General features: G+C 57.2%; 3 protein-coding genes and 1 non-coding gene across 6 annotated transcripts in view; 2 read left to right on the plus strand and 2 right to left on the minus strand.

Annotated features, from left to right (window-relative positions):
• LOC137755070 (large ribosomal subunit protein eL19) overlaps positions 1–19,844 on the plus strand; it is a 406,958-nt gene that overhangs the window by 59,203 nt on the left and 327,911 nt on the right. The gene's annotated exons all lie outside the window — the stretch shown is intronic.
• CISD3 (CDGSH iron sulfur domain 3) lies at positions 951–3,951 on the plus strand. Its single transcript, XM_068529551.1, has 4 exons — positions 951–1,034; positions 1,362–1,397; positions 1,968–2,087; positions 3,596–3,951. The coding sequence occupies exons 1-4, from the start codon at positions 996–998 to the stop codon at positions 3,773–3,775; spliced, it is 375 nt and encodes a 124-aa protein (XP_068385652.1). The 5' UTR covers positions 951–995; the 3' UTR covers positions 3,776–3,951.
• On the minus strand, positions 4,163–15,990 carry PCGF2 (polycomb group ring finger 2). 3 transcript variants are annotated; one of them, XM_068531188.1, is made up of 10 exons: positions 15,764–15,990; positions 9,469–9,619; positions 8,775–8,871; positions 8,415–8,470; positions 8,273–8,323; positions 7,965–8,073; positions 7,738–7,792; positions 7,552–7,650; positions 6,363–6,443; positions 4,163–5,847 (listed from the first exon to the last, which is right to left on the minus strand). In XM_068531188.1, the coding sequence occupies exons 2-10, from the start codon at positions 9,578–9,580 to the stop codon at positions 5,470–5,472; spliced, it is 1,038 nt and encodes a 345-aa protein (XP_068387289.1). In that variant the 5' UTR covers positions 9,581–9,619; positions 15,764–15,990; the 3' UTR covers positions 4,163–5,469. The 3 variants fall into 3 exon arrangements, with proteins under 3 accessions (XP_068387289.1, XP_068387288.1, XP_068387290.1); XM_068531187.1 differs by lacking the exon at positions 15,764–15,990 and having other exon boundaries at positions 7,552–7,647; XM_068531189.1 differs by lacking the exon at positions 15,764–15,990.
• TRNAN-GUU (transfer RNA asparagine (anticodon GUU)) lies at positions 19,424–19,497 on the minus strand. The gene has a single exon. It is a non-coding gene; the product is annotated as a tRNA-Asn (tRNA).

The following is a 19,844-nucleotide window of genomic DNA, read 5'->3' on the forward strand; positions in this document are numbered from 1 at the left end:
AGACCCAAACCCTGGCTCCCCGCCTGTCCCCCCGCCTTTCCGCCCCAGCCTGTCTCAATGTAGCAGACCCTTCCTAGGGGAGCAGGGAGGGGAAGCTACAGTTTGTAAACCCAGGGGCTCCTTTTTCATTCTTTCTAAAGCCTCCTTTATATCCTCAACCCAAAAGGCAATGCCCCTCCCCTGCCACCTCCAAGCCTGGAATTGTGCATAACCCGGATCTTGTATCTTTGTATAACGGATGTTATTTGTACGAAGGGCAGTTCGTAAACAGCACTTGTTCTTTTAATAAAAGAATGTTTTACAAAAAAAAAAAAACAAAACATCCAAAGAGACCCTGCTTTGTCTGGCTTTACTGAAGGGAAAGGGAGGGGGAGTGCCATCCGTGGGAGCCTTGGGAAGGGATCGGGGGTGGGGGGATGGTCAATGAACATTTCTTTAAGCACTTGGAATAGTAGTTCACAGATCAAAATGCACAACATACCTGAAATACCCTGCATATTGAAAACGCAGATACCTGTGCCCCACCCATAAGAATGTAATGTGTAGGCCTGGGCCAGGCGCGAATCCGATAAAAAAACAAGCTCCCTAGGCGACGAGATGTGTCCGCACCGCGCTTCTGGAAGCACTGCCCTAAGGCTCCGCAAGAGAAAACGGTTCCGGTCAGGGTCCCCGCTCGCAAGTGGGGGGCCCGGGAGGCGCAGGCAAGGAAATGAGCGGCGATGCTCCGCGCCGGTCATTCGCAGACACGCGGGAACCAAAGGGGGCGCCGGAGAGCCCTCCACACCCCGGGGCCCCCTAGGCGGCTGCGGGGTCGGATCCTCGGCCCGACTTCCGGCGGCTGGGGCTGGTCGGCTTGCGCAGGCCCGCGGCCCGCACCGCGCGAACCCCGCAGCGTCTTCCGGGCCGAGGCGGGGCCGGGCCGGCGGGAGGCGGGGAAGCGGGAAGGTGACCGGGGCGCGAGGCGGAGCCGTCGCGGTGGCGGCAGCGGGGCTGGCATGGGCGGCGCGGGGGCGCTCCTGAGGCCGGCGGCCCTGGTGAGCAGCCGCGGCCCCGCCGGCCGGCCCCCCCACTCCCCTCCCGAGCCCGCCCCGCCCGCCTCTCGGCTGAGCGTCCCTCAAGCCCCCTACGTCGCCTGGTCCTTTGCAGCCCTCCCTGAGCGCCCGCTGGGTGCCAGCACCTCCCCCAGCAACTCCCGTTCCTCTCTTGGGACCCCTTATTCTTACCCTCGTATTTCTCCCACGCGCCTAAGCCCTGTCGCCTCTTCCCTCCCAGATGACTTCCCTCTGGAAGTCTTCCGCTTTCCATTGACTTTATTTTTCTGTTTCCAAACCACCGTCTTGCGATGCCTGCTTGCCTTGCAGAAGCTGAACCAGAGACGGGACATCACCTCCTGGCTGGTAAGTACTACCCCCCAATACCCCGTTTCCACTTCTCTCTGCCCTAGTCCCCCAGGCCCAGAGACCCCAAAGGTAGAGACCAGAGGAGGGAACCAGAATGGGTCAGCCCTGCGTTGTAGATTTCAGCCTGAGACTGCCTTGTCTATAGCTACCTTCCCGATGGCTCAGGGGAGATAGAGTGACCAGAGGGCACAGGGCAGGGAGCAGGCTTCTGCCCTGAGAACAGCGGCGCCTGATAAACCCAGCCCTAGGTGCAGTTAGTCCCGCCTAGGCTGGCAGGATCCTGGGCCTCCCCTCCCTTGCACCCAGGTGAGAGCCAGGGTTTGAAAGGAAGGCCTGGACCCCGAAACCTATGTGCTTGCATGGCCTTGAAATCTCTTCTCTATCGGGAGCTCAGGGGCCTTATGGTGTCCTGGGGGGGGAGTGTCCTTGCAGGGTGGCATCAGATCAGCCTCCTGCAGAGGAAGCCTGTCACCAGCCAAGGCTCTTGGGAAATTGGACAAGGCCACAGGCAAGAAAGTGCTTCCAGGGCGTGAGCTGACCCTCACTCCCTCATCTTCTCTGCCACAGGCCCGATGGTTCCCCCAAACCCCAGCCAAGTCCGTGGTGGCCCTAAAAACACCCATCAAGGTGGAGCTGGTGGCTGGGAAAACCTACAGGTGGTGTGTGTGTGGCCACAGCAAGAAGCAGGTGAGAGACCTGTGTCCCCCTTCCCGTTGATATATGACACCTGTGGTTGGGGACGCTACCTGTTGCCCGGGAACTCCCACCCGAGACGTTCCTCTTTTTCCCACACATTACCTGAGGGACAACAAGGGAGACTGGGGGGGAGGGATACTCTCAGGCCAGCGCCACCCGCAGCCCTGAGCTCACCGTTCTCTGCATCCCCCCCTTCAAGATGCAGCCAGAGAGACAGAAACCCAGTCCCGGGGCCAGTCGGGTGGAGCCAGGGTTCTGTCCTCCTCTCCCGGTGCTCCCTCCTTCTCAGAGGCTCTGGGCTCTGCCCTGAGCAGCTTGCCTGCCTCTCTCTCCCCTCTCTCCTTCCTCCTCCTAGGAAGCATCTGGGTCAGAGGTTCCCAGGCCTCAGACCCCAACACTGGGAAGACTTTGCACAGCCTCTCTGGCCCCGTGTGCCCCTTCCTGGCATCTGCTCCTGAAAACCCTCCCTTTCTCAGTTTCTGTGACTTTCCTGGCTTCTTGCTGTCTTGTCAGCCTGGCTGCCTGCTCCCAACTCCTTCTCTCTTCTGACCCAGGAGCCTTTCATCCAGCAGGAACCTGCCCCGTATTCTTAGCCTCCGGGGTCCCTTTCTTTCTTGAGCTGGCTCTGAACTGTGTTCCTCCAAGCGGCATGGTGTGGTGTCAGCAGCCCAGGGCCCCGAGTCCTGCTTTGCCGCTGATTTGCTGTGGACTTTGAGCAGGTCCTCATGAGGGTGGCGCTGTGCAGCCCACTGGTGAGGCCTAGCACAGGAGGGCCCTCTCTGCCTCTCTGCCTCTTGCCCTCTGGGACAGGTTGCTGATTTTTATCTGCACACGTCTCTCATCCATTCTCCTATCCCACCCTGACTCCAAGGCCAAGAGGCCTTGGGTCCAGCTGTGCCACTAACTAACTAGCTAACCACCTCTCTGGGCCCCCAGGAACACCTTCCAGGATGGAAGGGCATAGATGCTCACACCAGGCAGCCAGTTCGCTGTGGGACGTCCCCTTCCCCCCTTCCCAGTTATTTCCTGGAGCCAAGCAAAATTGATACCCCAGTCTTAAAGCCCACCCAGAGAAGTTTTTACCCCAAGAATATGGAGAAGGAAATGAATTTCATGAACCAATGGAGACTCAGAGCCATTAAAAAAAAAAAAAAAAACACCTATCAGCGTGAACATTGCTGATACCTAAGGGCCCGTTTCGCCTTGAAAATTCTGTTCTTGTGTCCTGGTCCTCTGGGGACTCCAGAAACTACTCCTGTAAAGACTCATACTTACTGAACACTTTCTACTGGCAAAGTGCATAACCATTATGTATTTTATTTTCTTGGGACGACGCTACTCTTTTTACTGTCACATTACAGATGAGAAAGGTGTGGTAGTGAACCCAGGCAGCATCACTTAGGAGTCTGGGCCCTGACCCCTGTGTGCTGCTCCTCCCAGCCCTGCCCTGCCTCGGCAGGTGGGGTTGGGTCTCTAACTTTCTTTCTTTCCCTCACCAGCCCTTCTGTGATGGCTCCCACTTCTTCAAACGCACTGGCCTATCCCCACTCAAGTTCAAGGCCAAGGAGACCCGTGTGGTGGCGCTCTGTACCTGCAAGGCCACCCAGAAGCCCCCATACTGCGATGGCACCCACAGGAGTGAGCGGGTGCAGAAGGCAGAAGTGGGCTCCCCACTCTGAGGGGGCGGCTGCTGACCGGCCCAAGAAGGGATCACCCCAGGGACCCCAGTACCCGTAGCTGGCTTGTGAAGGACTTGCTCCCGTAACCCGAGGTCTCCAACCTGGGGCAGCTGGAACTGGCCCCTGCCCCAATGCCTGCTGGCAAAGATGGCATTAAATAGGCGTGCCGGCCCAGAGCAGCGTTCTTGTGGTCACTGGTGTGAGGGACATGACCGGTTGGTCCCTCTTCAGGATCTTAACATGGGCTGGGGACACCTGACTGGCCACAGGGAGGGGGCAGTTCAGGTTCATTCCATATAGGCAGGCTGAGCCCAGAGACAAGAGGAGGAGGCCAGCGCACCCACCCACCCTTTCCCTGTCCCCTCTATCCCAAAGAACTACAGGCTCTGGAGAGTATGCAGCATTTATTACAAAGCCAGGAGATACAGATGTCCCAGGAGGAGGATACAGCCACAGCACCTCAGACACAGGACGAGGTGCGAACACAGACAAACCCACTGGGGGACACCTGACCCCAAACACATAGGTTGTGATAGTCTTGCCTCCTCCCCTCATCCCGATCTGACCTATGTACATTGGAGGAAAAACTGGTAGGCAGGGGTCTGTTGGGGTCTGCCCCTCAGGGGGCAGACCACTTGACTTCTTGGGATGGAGCTGAGGTCAGATCTCACAGGTTCTGTCTTCTTGTGCTTTTAGATGCCTGTTGCTCTTTCCTGACTTGGCCTCAGCTGCGGGTGGGGAGGGCACTGGAGGACTGTTTGCCTTTGGCAAAATCTGGGGTCTGTGCTTATCTGAGGTCAACCCCCCCTTCCACCTCTCCACTACAGGCCCCCAAGTGAGACTTCCCCATCCGCCTTGCTAGTGCGGGCTCCTGGGTGGGGGGCGTGGAAGAAGGAGGTGAAGCGGTTCACAATGCTGACACCACAGTGGAAGTTCAAGGGCTGAGGCCTTCTGTGGCCTCAATCTTCTTTTCCACGAGATAAATGATGCAAAGGCCACACACACAGGGGGGAAAAAAAAGGCAGAACTATCTATTACACAAAGTCTCTACTGCAAGAGGCGGAGGTAAGGGAGATGCCCTCTCCACTGCCCACTTGCTCCTCAGAACCAGGGGATAGGCTGCATTTGTAAAAGGCACTGTCTTAGCAATTCTCTGGACATTCAACAATGGTGGGGGGGAGGGTACTGGTCAGGGTCAGGGCAGGACAGCGGCCAAGATGGGGAGAGAAACAGGGTGGACCTCATACACAGCCAGCTCAAGTCGTGCCTAAAGCTTTGGGGGTTGGTGGGGGCCCCTCCAGCACCGCATATGCCTTGGGAAACAGAAGGAGGATGGGGCAGGGCTTCACCGAGCCTCAAGTGGCCCCACCAATCCACCCCTAGGCACCCCCAAAAAGAGCAGAGCAAATTACACAAGACCGCCTAAAAACGAGCACCCCATCCCCCACACATACACACACACATCAAGTTTGTTTCCTGTGGCATTTAAATTAATCTGGTTGGTCCATAGAAAATAAGTATGTATATTTGGTTTCTCCTATGTACATATATATATATAGATTTATTTATAAAACCCATCCCCGACCCCTAAGGTGGGGGGAGCTGGGGAAAGTAGAAGAGGTGGAAAAGGGGGCCCAGAAAAAGTGGAGGGGTGGAGAGGCATTGCTGGAAAAGGAGGGAGAGGGTCCCTTTCCTCAAGTTAAGGGGGGCACGGGAGCTCCGTTGACAGTCATCTTGCGCCCCCTGCTGGTGGAAGGCGGTGTCTGCAGGCAGTTCGAGGTGCCCCCGTTGGCAGCTGTGGTGGCCCCACCGGCTGTCGCGGGGGGAGTGGGGGAGGTCGGGTGGGGGGCCGAGGGGCCATGGGAGCTGGGAGAGCCATGGGAGGGGGTGGCTGGGCTGGGCAGGGAGGAGGAGGTGGCCGGCAGGGTGGCAGGGCTGGGAGCCTTGTCGCTGACTGACTCACACTCAGACGCCCCGCTGGTATTGGTGCCCTCGGAGGGGGTGGGCGCTGTGGGCAAGGTGAGCCGCTTGCAGGCTGGCTGGACGCGATACTTGAGGGGGAGAGGGCCATTCTGCAGGGAGAGGGGAGGGGAGGGCGTCAGGAGAAAGAGGCTCACGGGGCAGCCACCCACCTTCACCCCACGGCACCCAAACAGGGAGAAGGGAAGGTCCAGGCCTTGGAGAGGAGAAAGACTGGGTAGAGAGGAGGAGACACGCAACGTGGGACTGACCAAGCAAGGCCGGAGAGACAGGGGCACACAGAGACCCAGAGAGGAAGGGAGCGCACATAAGACCCGAGACAGAAAAAGGACAGAGGGAGGCCGAAGAGCAGAAGGCGAAGTTTACTCCTCCACGCCCGAACTGGGGCACGTGACCTGCCCAAGGATGCTTTTCTCCTTCTGAGTGCGGAAAGTCATCAGTGAGAGAGCGTCCGGAGGCGGACCTGGTGTGGGGCAGGCCACCCTGGACATGTCCGGCTCATGAGACGAGGGATAAGCTGTCTGTGATTACAGCAGGGTGGCCCGCGTGATGGCCCAGTGTCCCCTTTCGGCCCTGTCCCCTTTCTGGCACCACCCCACCCACTCACCCGCCGCCAGGGGTAGATGTAGGCGATGTCCATGAGGGTATAGTATTCCTTCAGCGGCTCGTCCTCATAGAGAACCTCAACCTGGAGGAGGGAAGGGAGGACAGCTCAAGCCCCCAGCTGTTCGGCAAAGAGGCTCCAAGCAGGTGGTCCCTCGTTACTCTGGGGTTTCATGATGGATTCGACTTCCCTATCAGAGTTGTTCCAACACAACTCCTGACCAGCAGGTGGGAAGGGATCCAAAGAAGATACCCACATCCTCAACAGCCCCAGCCCCAGCAATCCACACGGCGGTCTGGGTCCCCTTCTATCTCTGGCATGTTCTCCAGAGGAGCTAACAGGCAAAGAAAAGGCCCAGGTGAGAAGGAACTTGTGGAGCAATGACTCTCACTCAGGCTGCACAGCGGAATCACACCAATGCTTGGATCTCACTCCCAGAGATTGTTTTAACTGGTATGACATGAATTGAGTTTTAATCTCAACAGGCAACCCCTCACGTAATTCTGACGTGTGGCAAAGTTTGGGATCCACTGTCCTAGAGCCTCAATAGTCCATAGACCAGCAGCACCGGAAGCACCTGGGAGCCTGCCAGCAATGCAAAATCTACTCAATCAGAATCTGCATTTTGGGACTTCCCTGGCGGTCCAGTGGTCAGGACTCCGCGCTTCCACTGCAGGGGGTGCCAGGGGGTGCGTCTTCGGATCCCTGGTCAGGGAACTAAGATTCCTGCATGCCTCTAGGCACGGCCCAAAAAAAAAAAAAAAAAAAAAAGGAACCTGCATCTGCATTTTAACAAGATCTCTAGGGGATCATACACATATTCAAATTTGAGAAGCAATGTCCTAAAGCTCCTTGGCAATTTCAGACTAGCATTCCCACAGCCAGCTGGCACCAGATAAGGCCCTGCATTCTTACACACACACCTCTGCCATAGTTGTAAACGTGCAAGCATGTACACACACACACACACACCCACACCATCTTGGTCTCATGCACCTCTGCACACTGGCTTCAGCAGACGCAGACTGCCCCACCCCAATCTAGTTTTCAATTACCCTTCTACATGGGCTCAATTACACAACCGTGCAGGCCCTTGGTGACGCCCAGCCAGCCCTGAACAATGGCTGAGATGCACAGATTGTCAGATGCATCTACACACGGACACGTTTTTCAAAAGGGCCCAGGGACTCACCTTGTACTTGCTGGGCACATCCATCTTGTTGCGGAGAAACTTGGCGAGATGCATGACAGTCATGGCTGCTGGGCATCGCAGGAAGCGCACCCCTGTCTGCTGCGGGAGAGGCACCCAAGGGCTGGGGTCCACCCCGGCACTCTCTCCCAGCCCACACCCCGCTCCTGGGCAGGCCCCAGCACTCACTTTCTCCTTGTCACCATCCCCATTTTCCAGGGGGCCCTTCTTCTCTTCCCGGTCCCTGCAGAAGGAGAAGGAACGAAGCAAGGGAGACCCTGGAGCAGGCAGGATCTAACTGCACACATCCGGAAGGCCCTCCCGGAAGCACCCTTTCCTCCCAGGGGAATGGGGACGGCATGGGAGAAGGGACCCGGCCTAGGACCCCAAAAGGACCAGGCATGGGCCAGACTTGCCTGACGCCTTCGTAGAACTCGATGGAGAGGCTGACAATCTCGTCGTCGCTCAGAGCCCCCTTCTCCTGCTCCAGGACCTCGCCACGGTCCTCGTTGGAGCCGTTGGGAACTGCAGAAGGAGAGAGCTCTGAGGCGTTGGCCTGGGGGGGGACAGGAGCCCCACCAAGGACCCAGGGATCTCAGAGCTCAGTGCGGTGAGCCCAGCCACGCCTGGGCTGGGGAGGCCGTGTGTGGTGCCCACCGGCCCTCCATGCATCTGGCCCTTACACCTGGGGCAGCGCCGCGCACACACACGTGGACACACTCACCTTCTGTCAGGGGGTAGGCTGCATAGAAATCCCGCCTCCGTTTCATCTCATCTAGAAGAGAGGGAGCAGGCTGAGGCGGGGAGCAACAGCCTGGGCAGTGGGGGAGTGGGGGAGGGGGCGGGAGGACGAAGGGTGTAGGTACCTTTAAAAAGCCCAGGGACCAATTTGTAGACGATGTCTTGAAGGGTTTTGTCAGATCTGGAAAAAAGCACACAGGGGCCTGTCGGCAAGCACCTCACCCTGACTCTCCAGCCTGGGGCCCCCTCTTCCCACCTCCCTTCCCGAGATCCAGGGCCCAGGCATGGGGGTCCCTAGAGGCCTTGTCTCTACCTCTCTAAAATTTCTCAGCTGGATACATCCCTGAGGGAAGGAAGGGGATTCGGTCCATGCCTGGTGCTTCTCCTCCACCCGCCACCCTGGCTTCAGGAAGCAAGGAGGGCTGGGGGACAGAGGGCAGCTGCCCCAGAGGATGGGCGGGGACAGGAGGAGGTGCTGGGCCCACCTGATGCTCAGCAGCGGCCGGGTTTTGTGCACCTGTACGTCGCACATGGGGCAGTACTTGTTGGTCTCCAGGTAGCGCACAATGCAGGTTTTGCAGACTTGGGGGGGGTGGGGGTGGTGTGGAGGGAAAAGGAAGAGTCAGAGTCCCCTTCATCACCCAGGACCAACCCCCATGCCCCCTGCTCGGGTTCAGGTATCCCCTCTTCTCCACCTTGTTCCCGCAGCTCAGGTCAGTTCAAAGACCCAACACAGTCCTGTCTTGCACAGATGGCAACTGCCCCTTATCATCCATCCTTGGGGGAGGATAGATTGTGTGTGTTTGTGTGTGTTTGTGTGGAGCCAGTGTCATGTACCATGCAGAGGGTGAGCCCCAAGTCCCAAGCCCCCCGGACGGAGTACGAAACAATAGCCAACCTATTAAGACACCTCCCAGGGTCCTTGACCCCCAGCCACAAGCCCGTGGTGCACACCAGGGCACCTGCATCTTCAGGGAGTGCAATTTCAGCCACAGAGATTCAAGGAGAGAACTGAGATTTCAGGTAAAAGTTCCCCAAATGAACTTCTGAGCTGAACCCTCCAGTATCCCCTCCCAGGCAGCCTCTCAGGGACCTGGGACCCTCACCAGACACATGGACATGTTTGCTCTTCAGGGCAGAGGCCACCCACCCGAGGAGCAGCCCCTCGACCCAACTCACAGGAATGCAAGCACTCCACGATGGTAGTGGCGTCGATGAAGTACCCCCCGCAGAGGGCACACATGAGGTGAGGGTTCAGCTCGGTGATTTTAATCCGTGTGGTCCGATGCATGATGCCGGGGTGGGGGGCAGGGGACTGGGGAGCGTCACCCTGGGAAATAAACATGGAATCAGGAACCCACAGAGCCAAGAGCCCCTCCCACACTCTACTCCACCTGCCCCACAAGCGACATCGCTCCTGGGCCCAAGGCCCTTCCTTTCCCTTTAAGGCCGGACAGGGTGCACGTGTGGGGATGGTCCTTTCTGACTCCCTGTGAGTGTCCCCTGGGTGCCAGGGGCTCTGGAGATTTCATGGCCTTGAGCAACAAGGTCAGGTTCTATCTCAGGACAGCAGAAAGACTGAGGTTAGACCACAGGAAGTACTACTCAACTCTCCAGAGGATGTGGGGAGGCAGGAAAATGGAAGAGAACAGAGATTTAAAAATTCTCCCTGGGCTTCCCTGGTGGTGCAGTGGTTAAGAATCCGCCTGCCTAATGCAGGAGACACGGGTTCGAGCCCTGGTCCTGGAAGATCCCACATGCCGCGGAGCAACTAAGCCCGTGTGCCACAACTACTGAGCCCGCACGCCTAGAGCCCGTGCTCCACAACAAGAGAAGCCACCGCAATGAGAAGCCCGCACACCACAACGAAGAGTAGCCCTAGCTCACCACAACTAGAGAAAGCCCACGTGCAGCAACGAAGACCCAACACAGCCAAAAATAAATACATAAATAAATAAATAAATCACACACACACACACACACACACACACACACAAAATTCTCCCTGATCCCAATCCATATTCACTCAAGTGAACTCACTAGGAACTATGAGGAAACTTAGACTCCTGACTGGGTCTTTCTACTCCATCCTACCCTCCTTCCATCCCATCACTCCTTACTCCTTCTCCAGGAAGCGTTCCCTGGAAACACTGGGGGCACGACCGCCCTAAGGCTGAAGGGGGCACCCCATAACTTGTCCTTGCACTGCTGCGTCCAGCCCCAGCCCTGGAGCAGCTCCCTGGAAATGCACCATATGCTGACCATGAAGGTTGTAGGCCTGGTGCTCAAGCAGGAAATACTGAGGATGGTCCTTATGTGCCCAAAGTTGGGAACACACAGCTCCAGCCCGCCCCCTGGCCCAGCCCTGGACTCTGCAGGTTAACTGCAAAGTCTGGGCAAAAAGACTGCTACTGCCCCTTCCACAGGAAGGCCGCCATGTGCCCCGACAAAGAGCCTGCTGCACGCTGCCCCTCCCAGGCACATGCAGGAATCTCCCCACGTGGGCACTGCTACCCACCCACCGTATCCTGTCTGCAACCTGGCCACAAGCTGCCCAGTGACAGACCACAGGCTCTCAGAGATGCCTGCCAAAGCTATGCAGAAAGTTCTCCCCACAGCCCACCGAGTGCCCAGCCAGGCCCTGGCAGGGTCCGGGGAGGAAAGGCAAAGCCCAGGTCTGGACTGGCTGACGTGCTTACTTCTTGGTATAGAAATCCAACCTGCACCCAGAAGCGATGGCACCTCCCTCCTCTTTCCCAGAGTAGAAGCCCAAGGGGCAGGGCTTGGGAGGGCGGCCAAGTCCCGACAGCTCTTTTACAACATACATCCTTCTCTCCTTTCCAGAAAGACTTCTAAAGCCAACACATTGGGTTTTCTAGGACCCAAAATTCACAGCTGGGAAACAGCAGTTTCTATAGAGACCCCAGACTGAGTTTGGCCAGGACCCAAACAGCCAACAGAGGTTGGCCGGAGACCGAAAGAGATGGAGAGACACAAAGGCCACATGTGAGAGAGACACCAAGTTGCAGAGCAGACAGAGAGGAAAAAGAAAGCCCAGAGCCAGTGGAGACGCAGCGGCCAAGACCTGCAGACATGGCCCGAGGAAGGAAAGGGGTTCCCGCCTCCCCTCAGCCAGCTCTCCCTGCATGGGTCCCCTCTTCATAATTATGTAGAAGCCTTGCTGGCTACTACACTGTTTGGTCGTTCCCATAGTAACCCCTGGCAAGATGCCCAAATATTACTACAACCATCCAGAGGAGGGAACAAACTCCAAGTGGCTGACTCGCTGAGCGTGTGTAATGTCCATCGGATGTGTACAGGCTGCTGGACCTCCAAAGGTACTTCATGTGACTACTTGCCCCATGTGTGTGTCTTGTCCAAACGAATCTAAGTGTGTGTGTGCACAGCCAGAAACAAAACATTTTGGGGTCTGATAATATATGAGGGTCCTGGTTGCTATTGGCAAATCTCATGTCTTCTTTTCTCTGTCTCTCACACACACTTACACACACACACACACACACACAAACACGTGGGCGCTTCACACTGCCTTAGCCACCTCATTCACATACTCACTGTGTTTTCAAAACAGACACTTGCTTTTAAGAACTCCCATGCAGTTCCCTCCAGGCCAACTGTGGCCTCAACATGCAAGAGCTCCTAAGCAAATGGCTTTGACCCTCACCCTCTCACTTCTGCAAGCACTCAGACCAAGACTACCCCTCAAGCTCTGTTCTGGATGCACGGGTGAAGGCAAGAGCTGTGGTGCTTACTGGATGAAATGTTCCTCCTTCTCCCTTTAAGAAATGAGCCCCCTTGCCACACTCCCTGCTCCCCCCCACCCCATCCCCAGGGGCCTCAGACCTCTGGGGCTGGGGGTGGGGAGAAGCACTGATTGGTTCCTCACCTGATTGCCATGGTTACCTGCAGGGCCCTGCCAGCAGGTGCCAAGAACAACTGTAAACAGGAGCTCTGTTCCCTCACCCACTCACCATCTCTCTCCCCCCATGAGCTCCCAGGCCCCACATCTCATACCCAGCTCCTCCCCAGCTGCAACTGGCTGGACCTCCAGCTCCCATCACCTTAGGGAAGAGCCTGAGGGTGAAGGAGAGGGAGAGACAAGTCCCAAGAAGCAGAAAAAGGGAGACCAAGGGCCATTTGGAAGTGGCCCTGTGGAGCTCTGGGGGCTTTCACAGGTCAGTACTGACCACATCCCCACAGTGAACCTGAGCACCGTCTCCCACCCACAATACCTCCCCCAACCGGGGGCCAAGTCCTTCAATATCTTCTGTCCCCAAACCACTGTTTTTGCAAGGGCATCATGGTGGAACAGCCCTTGCTCCTGGCCCCTGGTGCCCCGGGTTTCAGCTATAGTGGCAGGAAAGGAGCTTGATCAGCACCCAGCAACCAACCCCAACTCCTCCTTGCCATCCAAGCCTGGCATGTGTCTTTCCCCGTCCTCAAAGCCCCCTACTTATAGAGATCACCCCCGATCTCTCCATTCTTACCAGTCTTTTTCTGGAGGCTCCCCCGTAATTTAGACTTCTCTCAGCGTCAGTTTTTTTTCTTTTTCCCCTGCAGAAATAGCCAATCTCTGATAACCCAGAGGTTCCCTTCTGCTCCTTCAGATGCCCAGCTACAGAATTCTTTGCTCTGCTTTCCCTCCACATGAAATTCACCCAACTCCCTTACTAGAAAATCTCCAAGTCTTGGGAAGAGGCACTGAAGGTCACATCCAGACATCTAGAATTGCAGAGGTGGAAGGGATCTTATTAGAAAGCATCTTGTCCAGTCCTTTCATTTTACAGATGAAGAAACTCAGAAAGAAGTGACTTGTCTCAGGTCATGCAGTCACTCAGTGGCAGTTCTAGGACTAGACGCAGCCTGACTCCCGTTCCAGTGCTCTTTCCACACTGGCACCCAGGCCGGGCTTCCTACTCATCTAAGGAACCAATAAGCCTGGCCTGACTCCATCCAGGCAGGCGGAAGGTAGAAGGACTCCAGGTTCCACAGAAGACCATTCAGTGAGCCATCTGGGCCAAAACATAACCAACAGTACACATTCTCCCTTTGAAGTAGAAAGAGGAGAGGGGGCAGAGGCTAATGGCCTCACCCAACTTTCCTGATACAGATATGGAAGCAGGCTCTGTGGAAGCTCAGTGAGCCAGACTGTACTGGGTCCCAGGAGTTCGGGTTCAGCTGTGCAACCCTGTGTATTTGTGTGTGTGTAGGGAGAGTAGGGGGTGGAGGTCTGTCTGGGACACTGTCAAACTCTCAATGTTCCCTGATGCTTGACCTTGGGTGGAGGATCTGCACCTCCCACCAGCAGCATCATAAAAGTCCTCTAGTCTCCTGAAGACAGGCTCACTCTACCCTCCCTCCCTTTCCCACCTCTCAGCTTCCTAAGATCAAACAAAGACAAAAATCCAAAATATACACAGATACACACTGCCAGATACACACACACACATATGCACACACAGCCAGACACACCCCCTCCATTTCTCTCTCACATTCACAACACACAAGGCCAGACACTTGGCCAGACACACACACAGACACACCCCAACACACATAGAGCCAGACCAGAGCCAGGCCCACGCTTGCCAGATGTACAAGCCGCCCCCACCCACCCCAGGAGCACACAGTCTGACATCCCTGCCTGAAACCAGAGCTGCAAACACACACCACCCTTCTGTGCATCCCCAGTCTACCGAGCGTAAATTATAACATAAGTCTTCCAGCAACAAAGGCAGTGCAGCTCCCAGCCTCGCTCTGGGGGCCAGAGGCTGGAGGAGTGGGGTGGGCATCCAACCTGCATGAAGATGTCACCTCTTCCTGTTCAGGCTCTCTCCATTCCCATGGCAACAGCTCCATCAACCAAGATCTCCCAGGGAAGACCAGAAGCAGGAGAGAGCACCCCCCACAAAGACTTCAACTTGAACCCCACCCAGCTACACTCTGGATCCCAAGTCCCAAGTCTCACCTCAGGCCTGTTTCCTGCCTCATTCCAAAGACAGCTCTAAGACCTCAACCCCCAACTCCAAACCAGGAAACCCCGGGGAAAACCTCCCCACCAAAAAGCTATAACAGAGCTGCCTTTATGCTCCTTCTCCAAGTACTGGCACCTTGGAACAGAGTGGAGAGGGGGAGGAAGAGAAATTATAGAGTTTCAGGAACAGATGCAAACTGCAAGAGGCCCAGAGAAGGAGGCTTAAGAACGGAGTGGGAGACAACCAGGAGACCACCTCCCCCGCCCCCAGCGACAGGGAGCCCTGGAGACTGAGGCAGAGCAGCGTGGGGGGCGGGGGGCTCTCTGAGAGACAAAGACCAGGGGGAAGCGCGGGGCAACGCTTCCACAATATTTACAGGCAAATTCACCATCCCCAGGCCTCCTCCTTCCCCACCTCAAGCCATCCAGAGCAATTCTGGGCAGACGGGAGCAGTGGGGGAGGGAGAGAGGCATGCCTGGGCCCCCCGTGGAGACAGGAGGGGCAGGGGTGTCTGCTCGCCGAGGGGTCCCATCCCCTGAGAAATAGAAGCAGGAGGACCTAGGAAAGGAGGGGGCAGCCGGGCTCCCCAGTGGAAGAGCGGCCAGTCCGCCAGCCCCCTCCTGCATCTGCGGGCGATAGGAAATATCGCGATAAATCTTCCCCATCTCCATTCTACCCCCTCCACCCCGGCATCCCCAGGAACCTGGGTCAGAAGATCAGAGACCCCAGTTACCGGGTGGCCGCTCCTACCTTCCCTAGAGCCAAACTTTCGGCGGGGCCCAAGGAGGGGTGTTCCGGAGAAAGAGTCTCCGCCGAGGTGGTTCGGGGAGGGGGCGGGGCGCCCAGTCCCGGGATGGCGGGGGGAAAGGGACCGACTGGGGGAGGTGCCCGAGAGGACCGGTCCCGGCAGGGAAGAGCGCCCTCCCCCGGCCCCGCAGCAATCGAAAAGCTCGTCCCCTTCCTCCCAGCCTCAAGTCCTCGCGCGTCCACGACGCCCCAGTGCCCAACGAAGAAACCGAGAGCGACCCCTCCCCAAACCGAAAGGAGTAGTGGGAGAGGTCCAGGAGCTGCTCTGGCTCGTGGGGAGGGCTAGGGGGGCAGAGATCCGCCCCAGCGCGGAGCCCCAAAGCCCTTGTGGCTGCCTCGGACCCTCCCCCTCGCTACCTCGGGAGCAGGGTCTAGGGGGGCTGCGGCACAAAGAGGTGGTGGTCGAGGGAGACGCCAAATCGTTAAAAGGGGAATGCACTTCGGCCATCTTGGAAGGGAGGAAAAGGAAAAGGAGAGAGAAAAAAGGGAGAAAGGCGGACGGGGCGAGCTAGGACAGGGGCCGGCGGGGGTGGGGCGGAGACGCGAGAAGGCCCGGCTCGGAGCCTACCCCCACAGGGGTTTGTAAAGAAGGATGTACCGGCTCCCAGTCCCAGTCCCCAGATGGTTACGGGGTAGGAGGAGGAGGAGGGAGAGGGGAGTCCGCGTCCGCTTACCTGGGTTCGGGGTCCGGTGGGTCTCGGGGAGGGGGGGATGGGAGGGAGGGAGGGAAGGGAGGGGAGGGGGGCCGCAGCCGTGTCGCTCGCTTGGGCGGCGAGAGGGGAGAAACCTACGGTAAGAAAGGAGTTTGTGAGAACGGTTTGGGGTGGGAGGGAGAGAGGGGAGGGGAGGGGACGGAGGGGGGAGGGGAGGGACCGGAGCTCGGAGGCGGGGGGAGACAAAATGGCTTTTTTCCTCCAGACAAGAGTAGGTCCCGCCCACCACTCACCCACGTGACCTCATTCCTTCAGGGTGTTTGCGGAGAGGGGAAGAGGAGGAGGGGGAGAGGCTAAGGCTGCGCCCCCAACCGGGTGCCGGCCCCCCCAAAACTAGACCACGACCTCACCCTTCCTCAACTAACCCCTACCCCCAAAATATGTGTGCGCTCCCCCCACCCCCTGACCCTGCGATCCTCGCCCCTAGCTGGAGCGCCTGGAAAATGGTGAGATGAGGACTGGGCTGAAATGTGGCTCGCTCTGCAGCCCTCCACCCCTCGGCCTCGACCAAAGGGCAATGTGCTCAGGCGGGGGACGCGACGCTTCTGGCCACGAGTCCGGGTTATTTTCATTCACTTAAGTGACACTCCCTTGAAATTAATAACTGCATGGGTGAGAGCGAGCGTCTCCTCCCCACTCCCCTTGCCCTCTCGGCGGCCCGATCGGCTGCTCTGAAACGCTGCGCCCGAGACCCGGCCCGGGCGCTTCGGGGGCGCAAACCTCCGGGGGGACGGAGGCAGAGGCCTGGAGGGACGTCTCGCGGCGAGGGCTCGGTTTGCTGTGGCGGAGACTGGCGCCTCCGGTGTGCTTGGTCAAGATCGGAACGCAACCTGGGCCGGGAGGCAAGCTGAAGACGTCAGCTCAGACTCCGGGCCCGGGACACAGTAACCTGGCCTAACGCGAGAGGCCCGAGTGCACTCGAAAACCAGGCGCCGGGGCTCGGAAGTGGGCCCGCGCTTTTTTCCTGCCGGGCACTTATTCCCGCATTTTTCGCCCGCGCGCCGATTGCGCCCCGACCTCTGCAAGGTTGGTGCGCCTCGCTCGCCCAGGCGGCGGGAGGAGTCCGGCGAGCGCAAAGGCGGCTGGTGCCCGCCTACTCCGATCGTCGCTCCGGGCTCCGGTACCCAGTGGCTCCCGCCGGGAGGAGAAAACTAGGAGGGATCTTGGAAAAGCTGGGAGCAGCAGCTGAGGCCGGCGCCGGGGAAGCCGATCGATACTACGTTATGGAGACTACCGTGGGCCCGCCTCATCAGGACGATCGATTCGCGTATTCGTTATTCAGGATTTATTAGGGATGATCATTATGTCAGTCGCTCCAAAGAGCTCGATTAGCCGGCCAGAAGCGCCATTAAGCGCACTGGCGGTGGGTGGCTCAAGTTAGGAAATTAGGAAACGAATCTTCAGCAAGCCTCCGACCGCCTTCCTCTTCCTCCTTCCCTCCTCTTTGGCAGCCCAGGCAGACCCGAAGCTGAGGCCCCCGGGCTGAGTGCTTTCACCCTTTGGCTGGCGACCAGAAGACCTGCGGACACTGGCCGCCAAGTGACCCCAGTTTCAGTCTTTGGCGCACACCCACCGAGTGGGGGCGGGGAGGAAGAGGAAGGGCTGGAGAGATTTCCGCCCAGAGAGGGTGGTCTGAGAACCCGCGGGAGCAGGGCCGGGGAGGATTCGGTCACCTGCTCTCCTTTCCTTCCTTGTGCGGGGAGACCGGGAGTTCCCCGCGCTTCACGGAAAGGGGGCTCTTGGCGGGGACACGCCCACTGTCCCTAGGGCAAGTGTGTTGCCGGCATCCTGGACTCTGCCCGGGAAGGCTAGCGCATCCTCTATGGTCCCCTGCGGGGAGGGGAGTGCAGCAGGGACTCCTGGTCTGCCACTCCTTTCGGGCTAGAAGATCCCGGGCAAGAGAAACCTGTAGGGGTTTCGCGAAGGTCTCGGTCTCACCCATGATCCACAGGGGGCACCCAGGGGCTGTCTTGAATGAAGGTGGGAGAATATCAGCTACTGGGAAGAAGGCTGACGTCCCTCTGAGTCCCCACTGCGGCCCTTTAATCCTGGAGTGCTGCCCAAGGGGACGACCGTGCTCACTGGGAATCCGTTCATTTGTTCCTCAGTTATTAAGCGCCAATCACGAGCAAAACCACAAGACAGAAGACCCCACTACCCACTAAAGCTTCATTTTAATCACTTCCATCATTTTCCAGTCCCCACATCCCTGGCCTTTCTGGCTTTATCAGGAGAACCTCTGACCAAACCTTTCTCGCTTCTGAAGTTCCCAGGTTTCCCGACAAAGAAGTACCTGTCCTGTGCCATTGTCAAAGACTACACTAAGCACAGGGGATATAAAGCTGATGAGCCGGGCTTTTGCCCCACAAGGTGCTCACAGGCCGGCGCGGGCAAGCCGGAGGGTTACACAGCCTGTCCCGTTAGCTTCTATGGGCACTGTGTATCCTTCCGTTTGCCGCTTACCACCCCCCACCCCGGCCCCTGTAAACTCGAGGTAAGGGTGGGTGAGCACTGGGGAAGGCTTTCAGAGAGGCTTCCTTTCAGCCCAGTCTTGAGGAGACAGCAAAAGTGGAAGGGAACTGCTTGAGAGAGTCCTTAGCTGCCCCTCTTAAAAGTGGAGTCTCCCACTCCCAGCCCAGGGAGGCAGCTCTGGCGGACGTGAGATGCCATAGCTTCTCCTCCATTGTGTTAGTTGTAGTATTTCAGGAGGTCACCTAGCTGACAAACTCTTCATCAGAAGAGTCACTGTGTGTGTCATAGACTAGAAATTTCCAGAGGGCAGGAACTCGGGAATCCAGGTAATTATTTCCAGCACATATACCAAGGGATACTGCGAGGATAAGATCTCCTGGAAGAGGATGACAATGGTAGGAGAGGGCAGCTCCTCTAGTGATATTATGACTATCTTTACCTGTGTTCTTTATCCCTTCTCTCTCCCTAAAACAATGTCCTTTGTCAGATTCTGCTTCTATTTCCGCATCCTCTTCCCCACGTCTCTGTATTTCTAGAAAAAAACCTGTTTTGTTGTTGTTGATTTATTTTTTCTCATGCTTCTCATATTAACTGCTTCTCTTTTCCCTCTCTCCATTTTCTCCGGGTCTTCCTTCCACTCACCCGCCTATTTCTCTGTCGTGTCCCCTCTTTCTGTCTCGCTCCGTATATCACAGCTGTGTTTTCCCTTTCTCACCTTTCTCTTCATCCCTCAATTTGCCACTGCCTTTGTCTCTCGCACTACTTTATTCCTTTCCAAATGTAATATTTCGAGATTGTAACATTGATTGAAGCAGACAATGGAAAACTGTTCAACCTCCACTGCAAATTCATTCTTAATCCTACGAAAAATGCAACGTTAAACGTATTTGCATGGTGAGACAAAAACCTGTCTTTGCCTTTCCTGCAATCCAGCTTGGGGGCGGGGTGGGAGGTAGGCGGAGGAGGGAAGTGCTGGAGACATTATCCCGTCATTAACGGAACAACAACGAATTTTCAGTCACAACGACCCTCTGATTAGCTATAGAAAAAGTGTTGTCCCTGCTATTTCAATACAAAATTTGGCTTTACAGCGGTTAGGAAAATAATGCCTTTAGGTTTTCCTTTTCAGGGTGGAAAAGAAGCAGATAGCGTCCCTGGGTGGGCTCGAACCACCAACCTTTCGGTTAACAGCCGAACGCGCTAACCGATTGCGCCACAGAGACGGTGATAACTACTCGTGTCGCAGTGAGCCGAGTCAATGGGAGTGAGCCTGCGACAGCGCAGGACTCGGAAATTCCATAACCGGACGAAAGAAGTCAGACCCAAAGAAGGGTCCGGATCTGGGGAGGGGAGCAGGCGGGACGTGCTCGCCTCCCCTCCATTGGCTCGGGGGTGGCGGAAATCGTCGCCTGCCTCCTCTGGATCTTAAAGTTGGGGAAGCCCGTGATGTACCTCTTTAGGGTGATCTGAGATTGGGGATACGTGAAGTCGACCTGCTGAGAGTCCCCCAAAGCAGAACCACCTTCGGCTTCCAAACGTCCCCTTTGCAGCCCAACCCCTGCAGCCGCAG

The sequence above is a fragment of the Eschrichtius robustus genome, chromosome 20, assembly GCF_028021215.1.
Source record: "Eschrichtius robustus isolate mEscRob2 chromosome 20, mEscRob2.pri, whole genome shotgun sequence".
In the NCBI taxonomy this organism is placed as follows: Eukaryota; Metazoa; Chordata; class Mammalia; order Artiodactyla; family Eschrichtiidae; genus Eschrichtius; species Eschrichtius robustus.

Excerpts from the sequence above, each read along its gene's own strand:
- PCGF2 (XM_068531188.1), bottom strand. The coding sequence starts at position 9,580 with ATGCATCGGACCACACGGATTAAAATCACCGAGCTGAACCCTCACCTC. Across the intron at positions 6,444-7,551 it reads ATGTGCCCAGCAAGTACAAG|GTTGAGGTTCTCTATGAGGA; the intron begins GTGAGTCCCTGG and ends TCCCTCCTCCAG. Across the intron at positions 5,848-6,362 it reads ACATCTACCCCTGGCGGCGG|AATGGCCCTCTCCCCCTCAA; the intron begins GTGAGTGGGTGG and ends CTCTCCCTGCAG.
- CISD3 (XM_068529551.1), top strand. The coding sequence starts at position 996 with ATGGGCGGCGCGGGGGCGCTCCTGAGGCCGGCGGCCCTG. Across the intron at positions 1,035-1,361 it reads TCCTGAGGCCGGCGGCCCTG|AAGCTGAACCAGAGACGGGA; the intron begins GTGAGCAGCCGC and ends CTTGCCTTGCAG. Across the intron at positions 1,398-1,967 it reads GGGACATCACCTCCTGGCTG|GCCCGATGGTTCCCCCAAAC; the intron begins GTAAGTACTACC and ends TCTCTGCCACAG.